Below are 17,605 nucleotides of genomic sequence, written 5' to 3'. Positions count from 1 at the left end.
AATATGTTCAGAACTATGCTTATAGTCACACTGACGACAAGTGTAATCTATTTACATGGATTACTCCCTATGTGTGTTTTCAGGGTTAAGCCTTAAACAAATAACTAAAAACACAAATAAAGTTTATTTAAATCAGGTATTCTTAATAGACGGCCCTCAACACTTTTCAGAGCTCTGCTGGATATGGCATTTAAAATGTTTAATGGAAAAGTTTTCTATGATTGACAGAAATGCCAGATCCTAGAGGTGACCCTAAGCACTCCAAAGAAGACAGATGGAGCACACGCCCGATTGTGGTCATGTTAACCACTGGGAAGAGCTGCCCATGCCTTGCCTGCTGCCATGGTCCTGCCCAAACTGTGGACACTGTAGGGTTGACTCTGGCTCCTCAAAGTGAGGTCAGTTCTCCCAGGTGCCTTCTCCACAGGAAAATCTCTCAGACCTTCTGGATCTGGTAGCTGAAGGTCAATAATGTCCTGTATGACAGCCAAAGACTGACCTCTGTACCCAACAAAGCTACCAGCAGAGCCTAGAGTAACTGTCCAGGTAACTGTAAGTCTTTGTTGTTTTAGTTGATATAGAGGCCATTAGTCTTCCTGCTGTGAATCCTCCTCGGTTCTCTGATGGTTGACTGTAGCTATATCAGCTTAACAACAGCTGCCTGGCCACCCATTGCACAGATGACAATCTGCCCTGCCTGTCTAGAGCTACTAAGTCTCCTGATGAGAAAAGCGAACACACAGACAGCTTGTCCTTCCTAACAGGCTTCACAGTGAATGATAAACAACTTTCAGATGTAACTTTTATTACTCAAAAGAACTTGCTTTGCAGCGATGGCTCTCAGTAATCAGTCACCTGCGTTTCGTGGTAAATGATTGAATCAAAAGGGTTTTAAATTTATGTACATTCTGAGAGACTAAGAAAATATTTTAAAATAAATACAAAGGTAAAGGCCTGAGAATATGAAAAATTAAATAAATTACAAAGAGCTAAGAAAATAAGATAAATACAAGTTACTCTATACTATTATTATACAAAGATTTCAAAGGTTCAGAGTTCTAACATTGATCAATGGACTTCTGATACTCTGGTAAAGCACTGAGCTATTATTTTTTTTTAAAGATTTATTTATTTAGTTTACAGTGTTCTGCCTGCATGTATGCCTGCAGTCCAGAAGAGGGTAACAGATTTCATTACAGATGGTTGTGAGCCACCATGTGGTTGCTGGGAATTGAACTCAGGACCCCTGGAAGAGCAGTCAGTGCTCTTAACCTCTGAGCCATCTCTCCAGCCCGCACTGAGCTATTATTATCAAGGTTTTAAATTTCCTTTGGATGTCTTTCAAATAGAGACTTGAAAATGCTTCTCATAATGCTAAAAATATCTCTCCCCAATCTATATCCAGCCCCCTGGACATGGACACACATACACACAAAGAATGTCCTTATGTCCTTGCCTTTAAACCCAAAGCCATAGTTTTTGCTGTGATTCAGAAACATGAGTCTTCTCCAGCTGTTCACAGACACCCATTAGCTGCTTTTTCTACAATGAGGATTTTAGCACTGATGGCGAACAGTGGAGATGCTAATATAACTGTTAACTTATCTAGACGTAATTCCTGTGAGCTTCAGGAAGTCGGGGAGGTCAGAAGACTTGGCTCCACCTCTCATAGATCAATAGACAGCCTGTTCCCCCATACTGCCTATTCCAGAGGGTGGGATCTCTCTTGCTCCCCCACCCTCCCACTCCAGTCTTGAGACTCCTCCCCTCCCATAACTACCAGGATTATAAGCCAGTAAACTCCAAATGTAAACGTTTCCTTTATGTTCTTTAACTTCTATCCCTGGTCTGTATTTTGTTCAAACCCCTGCTTTAGGGAGATAGCCTTGTCTAACAGAAGATACAACTCGCTTAATTAACACCTACTTTCTACTTTTTTCATAGAAATGTAAATGTTCCCCCTCCCGTTTTTTTTAATTAGTTCTTTGAGAACGTTGTAAGAGTCTCTGTGGCTGAAAACACCAAGCACTTTGAATCAAGGCCTTGGAAGGCCAAGGTTGACCTCTGTTCTCGACACTCATTTGCCACACACTTTCATGAGCACCAGCCCACACATATGTATGCACACACACACATATTCACGCACACACTCACGCACAAAAATCAGTATTTCATAATTATTATGCAATTTGACAGATACGTCCCAGGCAGGAGAAACCACACTAACAGAATTTTTCCAGTTGTGGCTGTCTGGCAAGTGAGAGCAGTAACCTGTGGAAAAACATAGAACTTAACATCTGACTAAAACACAAAGTTCAAGGTCTTTTAGATTTACTTTAAAAGAGGTATCTTTATTACTTTTAATACTCTGTGGGGGGGAGGGGTATGTGAATATGAGTGCAGTCCCAACTGCGGCCAGAAGAGTGTGCTATATCTCACCAAAGCTTGAGATAAGAGTTTGACTATGAGCCACCTGTTACAAGTGGTGCTCCTAACCATTGAGACATCTTGCCAGCACCCAAACTACAACTCTTTAACGACTCATTAAATACAAAGACAAAGACAAAATCCTGTTCCGTGTGGCAGTTTTTTGTAAATGTCACTCCATCACCCAGTTTTATCTTGGGGCACTGAAATTTGACCCAGGGAATTTCTAGAAACCTTTAATTATAACCAATTAGTTCCAGTTTAGACTGCCACTTTTGCCTCATCAGTCTATTTCCATTCTAGAACAATCCCTTACCTTAGGACAAACTCATTTGACCTCTGAATGTTATTTCCTTTCCCTTTTTAAACTTGTGTTTTTAATTTTTACGGCTTGTTCTTGTTTGATGGTTCCTTTCTCATTATCACAAAATGTAAAAAGCATTGGTTAATAAAATAACTATATTCCAAATGAAAGCTCAAACCTGACATGCTGGTTCAGGCCTTTAATCCCAGCACTCAGGAGGCAGAGGCAGGGGGATCTCTGTGAGTTCCGGGCCAGCCTGGCCTACACAGTGAGATCCTGCTCCCTTCCCACCCCCCAAAAAAAAAACTTTACTATATATGAAGTCTCCTGTCTACCTTTCTACAACAATCGTTTCCTCTATTAAAATTTTTTTCTTCTAAAAATATTCTTCTGTTTGAAGAGAAAAAGAGCCAGAAGGTAAGACCCTATTGCTGAAAAGACTACATGCCCTGGTTGCCAGACACAGAGTACTCAGGTCAGAATTGAGCTGGAAGTTTCCTCCCTGCCTACTTGCTCATTTATTAAGGAACTGGGAATTTTTTTTACAATGCATTTTGATATACTTTAACTGACGTGTAATAGTTGTATTTTTATTTTGAGGAGTGTTTAACTTTTTTTGGTTTGTTTTTGTTTGTTTTTTAAACCAACTCTCACAGAGCTCACCCTAGACTCAAACACACTTATCATCCGTTGTAGTCCTGTTGTTCTCACCCAAGAGAAGGAACACAGGACAAATGCCTTGTGACATTTTACTGCGCCCCAGAGTTCCGGCTGGGAGCAAGCACTCCCGTGATCACATGTCTAAGAGGCCCCGAGCCGAGTGAGCAGGGCGTTGTAAAGGTAAAGCCATTCGTTAACATGTTTGTGATGGCTGCTAGCAAGCGTGACAGGACGTGTGCTTTAATAAGATTACGGCACAGCTGTGTCACCATGTAGAGCGATGGCGCGTGAGTTCTGGTTCCTGTAAAGCGCTGTGCTGTGCCACCATGCAGAGCGATGGCGCGTGAGTTCTGGTTCCTGTAGAGCGCTGTGCATACCTGACGGTCAGGCTGACCTCAGTTTTCGCCCGAGGTCGGGTAGAGTAAGCAAATGTGGGTTTTTTTACTTCACATCTATGACCCTTGAGGTTCTGAGGCTTGATGTCGTTGAGTTTCCATGATTGTTTCCTGGAAAAAAAAGACTACATTTCCCAGCTTCCCTTGCAGCCAGGCAAAGTGACTCTGGAATGGAGGGATAACGAGAGTGCACACACACACACACACACACACACGTACACACGCACCTTGTAGTCATTTCCACTCCTATACAGGCTCACAGACATCTTTTTCCTGCAGGCGTTCTCTCATCTACCCACGTGAATGGGACTAGGTGCCGTTGCCAATAACAAACGGGGTCCGGTTTATGCAGGGTCAGGTGCCTCTTTCTGCCTTCCGTCTCTTTTTTAAGCCGCCTCAGAAATTTTGCACTGATAAATCTGGTTTTCATATCACACTTACGTGTTGTGCATTAAATACCTGCCCCTACTTGTATGTTTCCAGGGTCCTTATGCCCGGAGGAGCAGTCTGACTCTCGAGAAGTTCCCCCAAGTCAGGCCCCACCCAGACGTGCAGAGATCTGCAAAGGCACGTTCCTCTGGCCTGGATCTCCAGCTACAGAGCACGCACGCAGCTTTGGTAAGTGTGTGTGTCGGGGGGGAGGGGCACGACTCAGCACTGGGGTGAGTAGCGCCAGTGGTCACTAGGACTATCACAAACTTGGTCACTTTCTGCATCTTCCCTGTCTTCTCACGTTCTGGCCGCACTAATTTTGGCTTCCCTTATGAATGCAAGCTGGCTTCCAGAAGTTCCCACGGTTATGAGCGTCCTCCAAAAACATCAGTAGCTTCACTTTCTTTCCACTGTCTCCCAACAACAGCCATACTGATTTCTCAAAGATGGCAAAAATCACTCAATGGCTCTCATCCCGAAGTACTCCTCTGTGGCTTCCTAGAACCCTAGGGATGAAACGCAAGCCCCACTACCCACACACCCCAGTCCTTCCCACCCCAACAACTCCTCCAGTCTTTAAAAGTCCACACCTAAGGGTCTCTCCGCCCTTCCCTCACGGCCAGCCCTCCCAGTCCTTCACGAGGGGTTCAACCGCCCAAGTTTCAGCTCCGCCCCAGATCCGGCCTTCTCACTTATGATTGGTCTGACCTTACCAGTAGTCACGTTTCCATAAGTCAAAAATGACGCCCGTCAATGGAGAACCCGCCTCCCCGAGCTGGCTATTAGTCTATCTGGGAGAGGCGTTCCTAACCAGTGTAAGGAGCCCTCCATGGCGTCGATCTCTTTTTCTGATGATTGTTGACCTTTCTCTCTTCCTGGCTTCTCGAGCTGATTAAGACAAGCAGGAGAGCCTGAAATATGTGACTTCAGCATAAAGCCCAGGAAGTTTACACAGCTGGTAGTTCCTATTATGATTGCCACTGCTATTATCAGGAGCGAAGTGCTCTGTGGGTGTTTGTGGGGTAGAATCACTACAGAAACTCTTCCGGGTTCGGCAGCTGCTTTTGCAAAAGCTGGCGAGAAAGCCCGGAGAACGGGGTAATGGCGCCATCTGGTGAACAAAGGAAGGAACTGTGGGAACCCAGCCCATCAAACGCCCACCCACACCATCCCCACCCTTCACGAAAGCCTGAAACCTTCCAACAACCAGAGTAATTGTGTGAAATTTATTTCTTCTTAAAACAGTTACTGCTTTTTATTTACTTCTTGTCACACCCACTAGGATCTGTGAAGACAGAAACCTCTCTTGTTTGGAGCCCTTGATCCTCCAACAGGAGGGTGGAGCCCACGGTAGGTGCTCAGTAAATAATATGGGATGTTATTCACATCAACACTGCCCTCAGCCAAAGCCTAAGTCTCCCAAAAAAAAAAAAAAAAAGTAAAGATTCTCTTAAGAACCAGGACCTATGTTTACCCCCACTTCTGAGTCAGACCCAGGACCCTAAGACCCTGCGTGGGCAAGTTCCCTGTTCTGACAGCTGATGTGGGAATCCCCTCTGTATGCTGTGATTACCATTAATGAATAAGAAACTACTTTGGACCTATAGCAGGGCAGAACTTAGCTAGGTGGGGAAAACTAAACTGAATGCTGGGAGGAAGAAAACTGAGTCAGGGAAAAACCATGGAGCCACCAGAAACAGACACACCGAAATTTTGCTGGTAGGCCACGACCTAGTGGTGATGCACAGATTAATGGAGATGGGTTAAATTAAGATGTGAGGGGCTGGAGAGATGGCTCAGTGGTTAAGAGCATTGCCTGCTCTTCCAAAGGTCCTGAGTTCAATTCCCAGCAACCACATGGTGGCTCACAGCCATCTGTAATGAGGTCTGGTGTCCTCTTCTGGCCTGCAGGCATACACACAGACAGAATACTGTATACATAATAAATAAATAAACAAATAAATTTTAAAAAAAAATTAAGATGTGAGAGTTAGCCAATAAGAAGCTAGAGCTAATGGGCCAATCAGTGATTTAAATAATATGGCTTCTGTGTGATTATTTTGGGTCTGAGTTGCTGGGTAGCCAGGAAACAAACTAACGGCCTCCCCACAACAGGCAGTAACTAGCCTCCAGCACAAGCCGCATTTCTAAAGTAGTGGGCATGGGAAGAGAGTATGGTGAAACCCAAAAGCTCCGTGGTCTCTGGGTACGAAGAGAGCAGGGTGACGACTGGCTGAGTATCCAGGAGCTCCCACGGTAGGACAGGAGGAATGGGGATTTGAACAGGAGATACGTAGGCTGTGAATTAGGAACTGCTGGCAGGTTCATCCAAAGACTCCATATTCTTCAACTGAAAATTTTGACGGTTGGTTGGTTGGTTGGTTGGTTGGTTGGTTGGTTGGTTGGTTGGTTTTAATGTGTATGGATGTTTTGCCTGCAAGAGTGTAGGCACTAGGCACTACATAGGTATATGTCTGGTGCCCACCAACTTGAGAACATTGGATGCCCTGAACCCATCTGTAATCTGGGGTTACAGATGGCTGTGGGTGCTGGGAACCAAACTTGGGTCCTCTGAAACAACTACTGAGCCATCTCCTGATGGGCACAATTTTTAGCATGTCCAAGAATGCTTATGATCTGTCCTATCCTGTCCCTTTAAGAAACAAGCCACGCCTACTCCCTCCCCTGTCTGCTGAAGCAAGCTGATCTTCAGCTTCCAACCTGGGTCCCTTCCTTTTCTGTCTCTCTCCCAGAGAGGTAGCTGCTCCTGTGGATCCTCTCCTTCCTCTCTCTCTCTCTCTCTCTCTCTCTCTCTCTCTCTCTCTCTCTCTCTCTCTCTGCCTCTCTCTCTGCTCTTCTCCCCTTCTCCCCTTTCCCCTCCATAACCCACTAAATAAACATAACCTCACTCTGCATGGTATGCCTATCCCTCTGTCTCTCACCCGCCACGTGGCTCCCTGCCCGGGACCAGTCACCTTCAGAGACCTGCAGCACGGTCTCATGGCATGCCCATCCATTTGTCTCTCCTCGTGGGACTTGCTGCCCCTTCAAGGTCTCTCACCTGCCACGCGGCTCCCTGCCTGGGACTCACTGCCCCTCATGGTCCACTGCAGCCACTTGGGGAACTGCGCTGGGACTGGCTTCTCTCAGGACCCGCAGCCTGCTGCTTGGCTCCACTTCAGGTGCAAGGTGGTCTCATGGCCCACTGCCCGCTGCAGCCACTTGGGGATTGGCAGCATTTTATTTATTTTTTTAAAATATTTATTTATTTATTTATTATGTATACAATATTCTGTCTGTGTGTATGCCTGCAGGCCAGAAGAGGGCACCAGACCCCATTACAGATGGTTGTGAGCCACCATGTGGTTGCTGGGAATTGAACTCAGGACCTTTGGAAGAGCAGGCAATGCTCTTAACCTCTGAGCCATCTCTTCAGCCCGGCAGCATTTTATTTAAACCCCCACTGGAGCTTTCATCTTTGCAGCATGAATCATCATTAAAAAGATCTTTTAAGCAGAGATTGCCTGAGTTATTGATGGTGATGGGTACAAACACCCTGGGAATGACCTGCATGGTGAAGGGGTGGAGCCAGGAGAGAGTTCATTCTCTCCACTGATTATCATGTAAGTTTCCCAGGTATTAGGCAAGAAGCCTGATGCCAAAATGAGCTTTTCCCCTCCCATCATCCTGTGCCAACTCCTGAGCGAGAGCTGTGGTTTATGGCAGAGGAAATCCATTGTGTTTTTGTTGGAGACAGAGTCTCTTATAGCCCAGACTAGCCTTAAACTCCCTACACAGCCAGATGACCTTGAATTTGTGAGCCTCCCTGGAGTTGTGATTGCAGGCGTGCACTACATTGCTTGGTTTATATGACTCTGCATCTAATGTTCTCATACTTTTTGTAAAAAGGTGACACTGTGGGCCTGAAACCCAGGGCCTTGGACATGATACGCAATTGTTTTACCACTGAACCATGCTCCCAATCCCTCACTGGCGGATTCTAGGTAGGTGCTCTACCATTGAGCCACGCCTCAGCCCCTCACTGGGGGATTCTAGGCAGGGACTCTACCACTGAACCACGCCCCAGCCCCTCACTGGGGGATTCTAGGCAGGGGCTCTACCACTGAGCCACACCCTCAGCCCCTCACTGAGGGATTCTAGGCAAGGACTCTACCATACTACTGAGTCATGCCCCAGAAGCAGGAAAAGGAAGAAATGTAGAGGGATATGGGAAGGGAAAAATATGGAAAGAGGAAAAGAAAAAAATGGGAGCTGGAGAAACAGCGCAGCTGGTAAGAGGGTTGCTGTGCAAGCACGAAGACATACATGTCATTCATTGCACTGCCATCTCCAAAAGGCTGCTGACAATTTTTCCTCCACTAGGAATGTGTTGGAGCCTCTTCACCCCCACCACAGATGAGGATGAGGGTGTCACCAATTCTTAAATAAAGGGGTAAGCAGTATCTTTTTGTACCTTTCTTTTTTTAAAAAAAAAAAAAGAGAGAAAGAGAGGAGGTCTCATGTAGTGCTGGCCTCAGTGAGGATGCCCTTTGATCCATGACCCTCCTCTCCCCATCTCCCACGTACTAGGATTACAGACAGACACATTCACTACCACTTTGGGCTAAATTAGTTTTTCTTTGGATGGGTGGGTGGGTTGTTTTGTTGTTGTTGTTGTTGTTTGGAGTTTTGGTTTGGTTTGGTTTTTCAAGACAGAGTTTCTTTGTCCTGGAACTAACTCTGTAGATCAGACTGGCCTGCCTGCCTCTGCCTCCTGAGTTCTGAAGTTGAGGCTTTTATGGTTAAGGCTCTGGGTGCAATACCTAGGACCATAAAAACAAAACAAAAATTAAATTTTTTCTATTGTTGTGGCCTGCAGAGATGTCAAGATTATACACTTCTCTTGAAGAGGCTCTGGGTTTCAGTCCCAGCACCTACAGTTGGTGGCTCACAACCTCCTGTAACCCCAGCTCGGGTGACCAGTGCTCTAGCCATGGTGGACACCCTCACTCACATGCCCATACCCACAAACAAGAACACACACAAACAGGCACATACACAATCAAAATCAAAAAATATTTTTAATTACTAGCTGTAATGGTGCAGAGGCCTTTAATCCCAACTCTTGGAAGGCAGAGGTAGGCAGATCTCTGAATTTGAGGTCAGGTTGTCTACATATGGAGTTCCAGGACAGCCAGGGCTATATAGAGAATTAATTGATCAGTTATTCTGAAACCAGCCTTGCCTACATAGCCAGTCCCAAGCTAGTCAGGGCTACAAAGGAGACCCTTTCTTAAGTTTCTTCGAATGCCGTGAGCCGTGTGCGGTGGCCCCTCACTTGTGCCTGACTTGCACCCCTCATCACAAGTTATCAGCTGTGCATGGCGTGAGATGGATTCGACTGTTTCCGAATGGCTGCCCAGGAAATTAGCTCTTTGTGCCTTTACCACCAATATATACAGACAAAAGGCTTGGGTCACTAAACAAACCTCAGAGAAAGAAATTCCTCTGGCCCTTAGCCTAGGCATCATTTATAATACACTTTGATCTGGTTTTAACTTTCTGCCCTTCCACTTATTATCAGGGTGCCCCAGCTGTCACCTGGCATAGGTGGCATAGATGGCGTGACTACTTCCTTCTTGAAATGTCTACTTCCCTTACCTTCTGTCACTGGACACTGTCCTGGATTTCCTTCTGCTTCTGCGCCCCACCCCTCCTCCACCCTCTTTCTCTCCCCCTCCCACCTCTGAGACAGAGGCAGAAAGATCAGGAGCTCAGGGTCAACCTCAGCCAGTACAGTCAGGCTAGGCTGCCTGAGATTCTGCCTCAAAAACAAACAAGAGCACTTGGGAGGCAGAGGCAGGAGGATCGCTATGAGTTGAAAGCCACTATGATGCAGTGAGAGGACCACGCTCCACAGAAATGCTCTGCCTCACAGAACAGCAGCCACAGAGCTCCTAAGAAGCACACCTGGAGTCGAGTCCTCAGTCCCCTCGCATGAGGAACAGTCTCTCACAAAGTGCATTCTGTGAACCTGGCACCATATTGTCTCCAGACCCCAGGAGACTCAGTTCAGATTCTCTCCATTTCTAGGCTCAAGGTGTTACTCAAAAGATGGTCAGTGTCCTTTCTGGTGCCCTTTCCTTCCCTCTGCCAGACCCTGAAACGGGCACAGGTGCCAACACACAGCTCCACCAAGCAGGTCCCCACAGACCCAGGGCTCCAGCTCCCTCTGCTTCTCTTCTCCCCTCGCCTGAATCCAGGCTCTGTGCATCCTCCTACCTCTTTAACACTCCCAAGTGCACGCCCTAGTATGCCCTAATACATACCAGCAAGCCCAACAAAAGCAGATTTTCTGAGACAAGCAGATCTCTGTGAGTTCGAGGCCAGCCTAAACTACAACAGCTAGTTTCAGGACAGGCTCCAAAGCTACAGAGAAACCCTGGCCTCAAAAAAAAACAAAAAACAAAAAAACAAACAAAAAAAAAGCATAGCTCCAAAGCTACAGAGAAACCCTGGTTTCAAAAAAAAAAGCATATTTTCTTCGTCACACCAGGGAATGCAAGCACTCTTGTCCCTTCTCTGCTTACACCCAGACCCCCAGATGGTGCTCAGCACGGCACAAGTACTCAGCAGTTACTGGATGATTGAAATGATGTATGGTCCACCACCAAGTCATGTGGCTCTCCTCACTAGCTTTTCTGTGTCTGTGTCTGTTTGCACACACACACACACACACACACACACACACACACACACACACACACGACTGATTAAGAAACCTGATTCCCTGGAACTGGAATGACAGGTGGTTATGAGACCCTGCTGTGGGTGCCGTGAGCACTCAGGCCCTCTGGAGAGTCGTATGTACTCTTACTCACTGAGCCACTTCCATTATTTCTAATCCCTCCACCTCGCACTACCTCCTTCCACCTGAACTGTGTGTGCTCTTCGGTGGTCTCCCAGAATGTACTCTGGCCCTGGGAGACCACATCTCAGATCTGACAAGGCTTTTTCTGAGGGTCATCCCCAACATGAATAATATTTAGTCACTTCTCAGACCCTTACAGTGAATCCAAATGCCTCACCATTCCCAACAGCATGTGCTTCCCTTACCCCAGCTATGCCCAATCACCCACAAAACCCTTCCTTTCTTGCTACACCTGAACACGCTGAACATGCTTGGCTGATTCTGTTCCCATGGGGACCCTGTAGAAATGCCAAAGAGAAGAACCTCAAGAAATCAGGAGCTTGGAACCTTAACATTAAGTTAACAGAGCATGGCTCAGTGGTAGAGCTCCTGCCTAGAATCCCCCAGTGAGGGGCTGGGGCATGGCTCAGTGGTAGAGCCCCTGCCTAGAATCCCCCAGTGAGGGGCTGGGGCATGGCTCAGTGGTCAAGCCCCTGCCTAGAATCCCCCAGTGAGGGGGTGGGGACTCAGCGGTAAAGTGCTTACCTTCCATGCACAGGCCCTGAGTACCACCTGTAGCATGACAAAAAGTATTACTTTTGAGCAGAGTAAACACAGATTTATTGAAGAAAAACAAGAAAGCTCCCTGGAGAATGAGAAGCTCCATGAGAGGACTACCCAAAATCATTTAAAGTGTGAGCAAAGCAGACAGGAAGGCAGGCGGTCTGCCCTGATTTCCCCATGTGTTATGGAGAGGCATGGGAGTAGGAGCCAGGCATGAGAGGAGCTCCAGGAAACCGCTCCGTGTGACCTGAATGAAGTGACTGTGACCCTCTACATTCAGAGTCCCTTCTCTCCAGAATGGAACAGCTACGGTCACCCATGCAAACCACATCACAGACAAGAGCTAACCTGAGGGAGTAGTGGTGATGACACTATGTGCCAGACATTCAGGGGCCAAAACCCAGTCCATTCATACAATGCCTGATCAACTCTGGGAGTCAGAAACCTTGCTACCATCTCCATATTGAAGAAATAGGTACAGAATGGTGAAGGCATTGGCGAGGGCTGGAGTTCAGGCGCAGGCAGCCTGGCTCTGATTCTGACTCAGGACAAGAGGCACTAGTGTCTGCCATTTCTCACGCAGCAATGTCCAGTCTCCGAGTCCACTGAAAGCTGTGAAAGGGGCTTCCACATCTTAGCCTCTTGGCTAGTAGGGTTGAGCATCTTTAGACTTGGACCCAAGGGAATCAGCAGCCAGGCACAGCGGCTGCAAACTCATGTCATTTCAGTTCAAGGTTATCTTTGTCTAGATAGTGAAGTCAAGCTACACAAGATCAAATATAAATACATACATACATATATTTTTAAAAGGTTCCTTTGTTATGCTCCACCTAAAGAAAGGAAGTCTATGCCGAAGTTTGAGGTCCCTCACCTAAGCAACTTCCTGAAAGGTTACACAATGATCTCCCTGAGAAGACACAAAGTTGGGCCGAGATCCAAGTCTTGGTAATTCCAGAAAACCACAATGACTTGGTCTTCTGTGCTCTTCCCAATAAGGAAGTTTCTATCTTCTGCCAGCCCCCCCCCCCATCTCACAATCTGAGCAAAGGCCATATTGCTGTCCCACCCTTGCCCAAAGAGGAAGCTGAGACTAAGGTCATCCGTGACAAGTAAAGTCCCGCCCAGGTGTGAAGCAAGCCCTTCATGCCACCCCCCTGCCCCAGATGATAAAACTCCACAGGAGGGCCTGACTCATACACAGTCCAGAGTGCTGTCCGCTGTATCCAACATGTTGCTTGCCTGGACTCTCCTTAGCCTCCTGGGCCTGGGCACCTCCTGCAGTTTCGTGGTGCCCCGCAGCGAGTGGAAGGCCCGGCCATCTGAGTGCTCCCAGCGCCTGCAGCACCCGGTTCGCTATGTGGTGATCTCACACACAGCTGGCAGCACCTGCAGCAGCCCGGCCTCCTGTGAGCAGCAGGCCCGCAATGTGCAGCATTACCACATGAGCAACCTAGGCTGGTGTGATGTGGCCTACAAGTGAGTACAGAGTGGGTGGGACTCCTGATGCTGGATCTGTCTCCCTTGGGTGCTGTGGGAAAAGGCAAGCTTTGCCTCACTCACGCACACCAAGGTGTCACCTCTATAGCTCATAAGGAAACAGTTTTCTAAAAGCCCGGGCCTTGCCAGGACAACGCCAGGCTGACTGAGCCTCGCACCAAGCCCTGGCATCAGTGGGCATATTTGCTGCCAGAGACCCAGGGCAGGGGACTACATAGGGAAATTGTTGCCCTGGGCTCAACTTCCTCTTCTGCAAAGGCCAATGGGATTGGGGCCCCTAATACCAAACACCCGGAAAACTGGCTAGCATATGGTACCAAATCTATGAGCAAATGTCTTCCATGTGCCAGAGTTCCAGATGGGTCCATTGCTAGGAACATATCACTATAGTCCTGTGTGCATAAAGACAGAAAAAAGATGGGTTCAGGATGGAAACAGAATGCACAGGAAAAGGACTTCTAGATGGTTCAGCAAGTAAAGGTACTCGCCAGCAAGCCTAACATCCTGAGTTCTAACCTGGGTAGGAGAGAACCGACTACTGATGAACCAATGATTGCTCTGCCATCCACACATACATCACACACACACACACACGCACACACACACGCGCGCGCGCGCGTGTTTTAACAGAGAGAAAATAGGCTGGCTGTGCTAGTCATGGAGATGCCTGTTACCCCAGCACTGAGATAACATGGGAGGCTGGGAGGATTACTACGAGTTCAAGGACAGCCCGGGCTTCATAACAAGATCCTATCTCCAAAAAGGGGTGGGGGCAGGATAGACAAGGGTAACAGAATCCAGATCCCCAAGTGAGGGATGGCATCCTGTGGCTTTGATGTGGCTCTAGGAGACACAGAGGGAAGCTGGGGATGGGGGTGCAGCACAGAGACAAGTGCTAGAAGATTCTGTCAAAGACCAGGCCTGAGGCAGGTCATGGTGAAGACAGAGGTCAGACAATACCCACAGAAGGTTCTAGGTGGGGGAGAGGCATAGACCAGCCCAAGTGTTAGTAGGCTCCCTCTGACTGACCACCAGAGAGCTGGGGCTGCGTGGATGGGCCCCGGGGGACACACCCATCAGTCACACAGGCTTCTTTTCAGTGTCACAGACTATACTACACCTGAGTCTGTTTCCAACAGGAACATTTGAATCCTGTGACTCCTATACGCTAAGAGCCATATCGCCTGCAGAATTTACTGGAAATGCTGGTTCCAAGCCTACCCGATTGCTCTGCCAAAACCAAAGGGTCAGATGCCTGGGGGTGTCCCCAAGACTTTCCACCTGAGATTTTAATCATTCTAAGGCTCCAACATTAAAGCTGCTGCTGGGAACTGAAGTGGGAACTAGGGAAGACTGACCTAGGGCCACAGTCCTACAGAGAAGCAAAATCACATTATGTGAACCTCACTTTCTTTGCCTGTAAATGGAGATTTTGGTTGTTTTGTTTGGGGGGGGTTGTCTCTGTGTATGCCTGAGTGTAAGTCTGTGTACCAGTGTGTACAAGAGCCCTCATAGGTCAGAAGAGGATACTGGATCCCCTGGAAGTCGGAGTATAGGTTGTGAGCCACCATATGGGTGCTGGGAATCAAACCCGGGTCTTCTATAAGCACAGCAAGCACCCTTAACCACTGAGCCAGCTCTTGACTATGCCCATTGTGATGGTGGCTGAGGCTTACAGACATCCCTGTAAAACCACAGCACCTCCACCCCAACGCAGTGCTGCAAATGTGGCTAGGGCATCACAAAGCAAAGGGGATGCAGGAATCAGTCGATGGCTCACCTCTACCCTTGCTGCTGGTGGTCTGCTGTCTTCCGAAAGTGAGACAGGGCTTTTGTCCCTGTGCAGGAGACAGGCTCTGCCTCACACACACAAAGTGTCCCCTACTCTTCTGTAAGAGAATCCTTCACCAAGGCTGGCACCTTGCCAGGACACTAAGCTGACTGAGCCTAGCCCTGGGTCCCCATGTCCCCTCTGGATCCCATCTCTTCCGAGGCAGGCTGTGAGTTAGCTTCCTAGGTGGCAGACAGGCTGGAACTCCTAGTTGCATCATCCTGGGCTTCATCAGCACCTCAGAGGCTGAATCCTCAAGCATCCAACCAACTCCAGGCGGCTGCCCCGACTCCAAGGTGTCCTGGGGATGGGGGGTGTCCTCCATTGAGACTTGGTCAGTAAATGAAACGCACAGATCTACTGTGCTAGGATTCGAAACCTCCAAAGAGGTCGATGTAGCCTCTACCCTTGAGTCCACAATCCTAATACCCGAGGACCCTAAGAACCAAGGCAGGTTGGAACAAGAACAAACTAATTTGAAAACTCTCTTTTATTTACACTTATTTACTTAGCTGAGGTGGGCACATGGCACAACTCGGTATGGAGGTCAGAGGACAACCTGCAGGTGTCGGTCAGTTTGCGCCTGTCACCACATTGGTCTCAGAGACAGAACTCGGTTGCCAAGCTTGGCAAAGGGCCTGTACTGGATGAGCCATCTCACTGGCCCAGCGGCAGACTCCTGAGGGGTAGGGCCGCTGAGGCTGTGACTTTGTGCAATTAAGTGGCACAGAGTGGGTCCCTGGTTATCAATTTGGGCTATGGGAAGGCAGTAGTGCCACCCCCAGGGGCTTGATGGGGGACGAGGTGAATTCAGAGGCTTGGGGAAACAATGAATTCCAACCTTATCCACACAACTGGGTTTGCAGTGTGGGTAACAAGGAGATTTGTGTCACCTTAAATACTGATCCTACCTACCTAGGGGTAGCAACTCACCAGCTGCTACAAAGATGAGGAAAAAGTATTAAGTATTTACACAGCTGTGCTCGGCAAGAAACAGGGTACCATCCATAAACGGGTGTGGCTGCCTTAGTACTACAGAAGATGACTGATGTTGGGGGAAGTCCCTCCTACGCTCATCAAGCTCTGCCCCTCCTCCACAGCTTCCTCATTGGAGAGGACGGTCATGTGTACGAAGGCCGAGGCTGGAACATCAAGGGTGACCACACAGGGCCCACCTGGAACCCCATATCTATCGGCATCACCTTCATGGGCAACTACATGGGTAAGCACCCAGCACCCTGGGCTGGGGGTGGTATGGGGAGAAGGGACTCACAGGCTCTGCCACCTATATGCTCATGACCTCGTTTTTCTCTTTGGATAATGAGGCCATTGGGACCCTATGCTAGGAGTGGCTGATCAATACTAAGTTAAGGGCGGGAGGACAGAACCGTAGTAGTAAACAGCTATAATCCCAACACTCCTCAGGTGGAAACAAAAGGATTGTGAGTTTGATGTCAGCCTACACCATAGAATAAGATCCTGTCTCAAAAAAACAAAACAGGGCTACAACTATAGCTTGGTTGGTAGAGTCCCTGCCTACCATGCACATCACCCTGAGCTCAAACCTCAAGCACCACACTGACAGCATGGGATGCACACATTAATCCCAACACTGGGGGACAGTAGCAAAATCAGTTCAAGCCAATCCTTCTCAGCTACACGGGGAGACCCAGGCCAGCCTGGGATAGGAACTGTCTCCAATCAACCAGTTAATTCCTGAGGCACCAAAGATATATTTAATAGACATATCTTTTTGCGTGGGCCGGACCCTGGGGCCTGGGAGCAGAGACAGTCAGGGCCAAGCAGCAACATAGCAGGCGATGTTTTGCTAAGGTCTCCTCCGGGCTGGGCAGGCTCCCTATGGTGGTTGATCGAAAGTTAATTATTTTATCCACCACAGCCCTATGGGAATGAGGAAACTGAGGCAGAGGGCAGTTCACAACCATCCCTTACCTCTCTGCCCTTCAAGACGCCCCAGTCTAACTCCCTGTATCTTGCCCTCCCCTTGCAGAGCGGGTACCCCCAAAGCGGGCCCTCCGTGCCGCCTTGAATCTTCTGGAATGTGGGGTGGCTCAGGGCTTCCTGAGATCCAACTATGAGGTCAAAGGACACCGAGATGTGCAAAGCACACTCTCTCCAGGCGACCAACTCTATGAAGTCATCCAACACTGGAAGAACTACCGCGAGTGAGGCTGGGTGTAGCCACCACTCTGGAATCCCTCCTACCACCTGCTCCCTCCTCACCCCCTCTGTCCTCCCAGTGACCCCACCAATAAAGAAATAGCATCGGCCATGCTCCTGTGTCACATGACCCCTTCACTATCTCTCCCACACAAGGCCCAATGCTGAATGAATCAAAACCCAGAGACCCTGGCTCAGAAGCAACATCACAGCTTAGAACCTAGAGATCTCAACACCAAGCAGGCCCCAGTATCACCCACAGCAGTTCAAAAGAACCAGACAATGTGGACCACGCTGCAAGACACCACTACCCTGCCAAATGGCCAGACATACTGACTTTGCTTGAACTTCTCTGGAGAGTTCTAGTGCCCACCTGCCTCCAGGTCACAGACCGGCCAGATACA

The 17,605-nt window shown here is 48.3% G+C and overlaps 1 protein-coding gene and 1 long non-coding RNA gene across 2 annotated transcripts; both read left to right on the top strand.

Annotated features, from left to right (window-relative positions):
* The first annotated feature begins 3,588 nt into the window (after positions 1-3,588).
* On the top strand, positions 3,589-8,671 carry LOC125399782 (uncharacterized). Its single transcript, XR_015738458.1, has 5 exons — positions 3,589-4,139; positions 4,270-4,404; positions 5,501-5,568; positions 8,128-8,222; positions 8,602-8,671. It is a non-coding gene; the product is annotated as an uncharacterized LOC125399782 (long non-coding RNA).
* A 4,145-nt stretch (positions 8,672-12,816) lies between these two features.
* Positions 12,817-17,315, top strand: Pglyrp1 (peptidoglycan recognition protein 1). Its single transcript, XM_048433400.3, has 3 exons — positions 12,817-13,168; positions 16,121-16,242; positions 17,032-17,315. The coding sequence occupies exons 1-3, from the start codon at positions 12,921-12,923 to the stop codon at positions 17,208-17,210; spliced, it is 549 nt and encodes a 182-aa protein (XP_048289357.3). The 5' UTR covers positions 12,817-12,920; the 3' UTR covers positions 17,211-17,315.
* Positions 17,316-17,605: the final 290 nt, after the last annotated feature.

This window comes from Myodes glareolus, chromosome 1, assembly GCF_982192425.1.
Source record: "Myodes glareolus chromosome 1, mMyoGla1.1, whole genome shotgun sequence".
Classification (NCBI taxonomy): Eukaryota; Metazoa; Chordata; class Mammalia; order Rodentia; family Cricetidae; genus Myodes; species Myodes glareolus.
The sequence above is the reverse complement of the archived record's forward strand: the minus strand, read 5'-3'. Positions and strand labels throughout refer to the sequence as shown.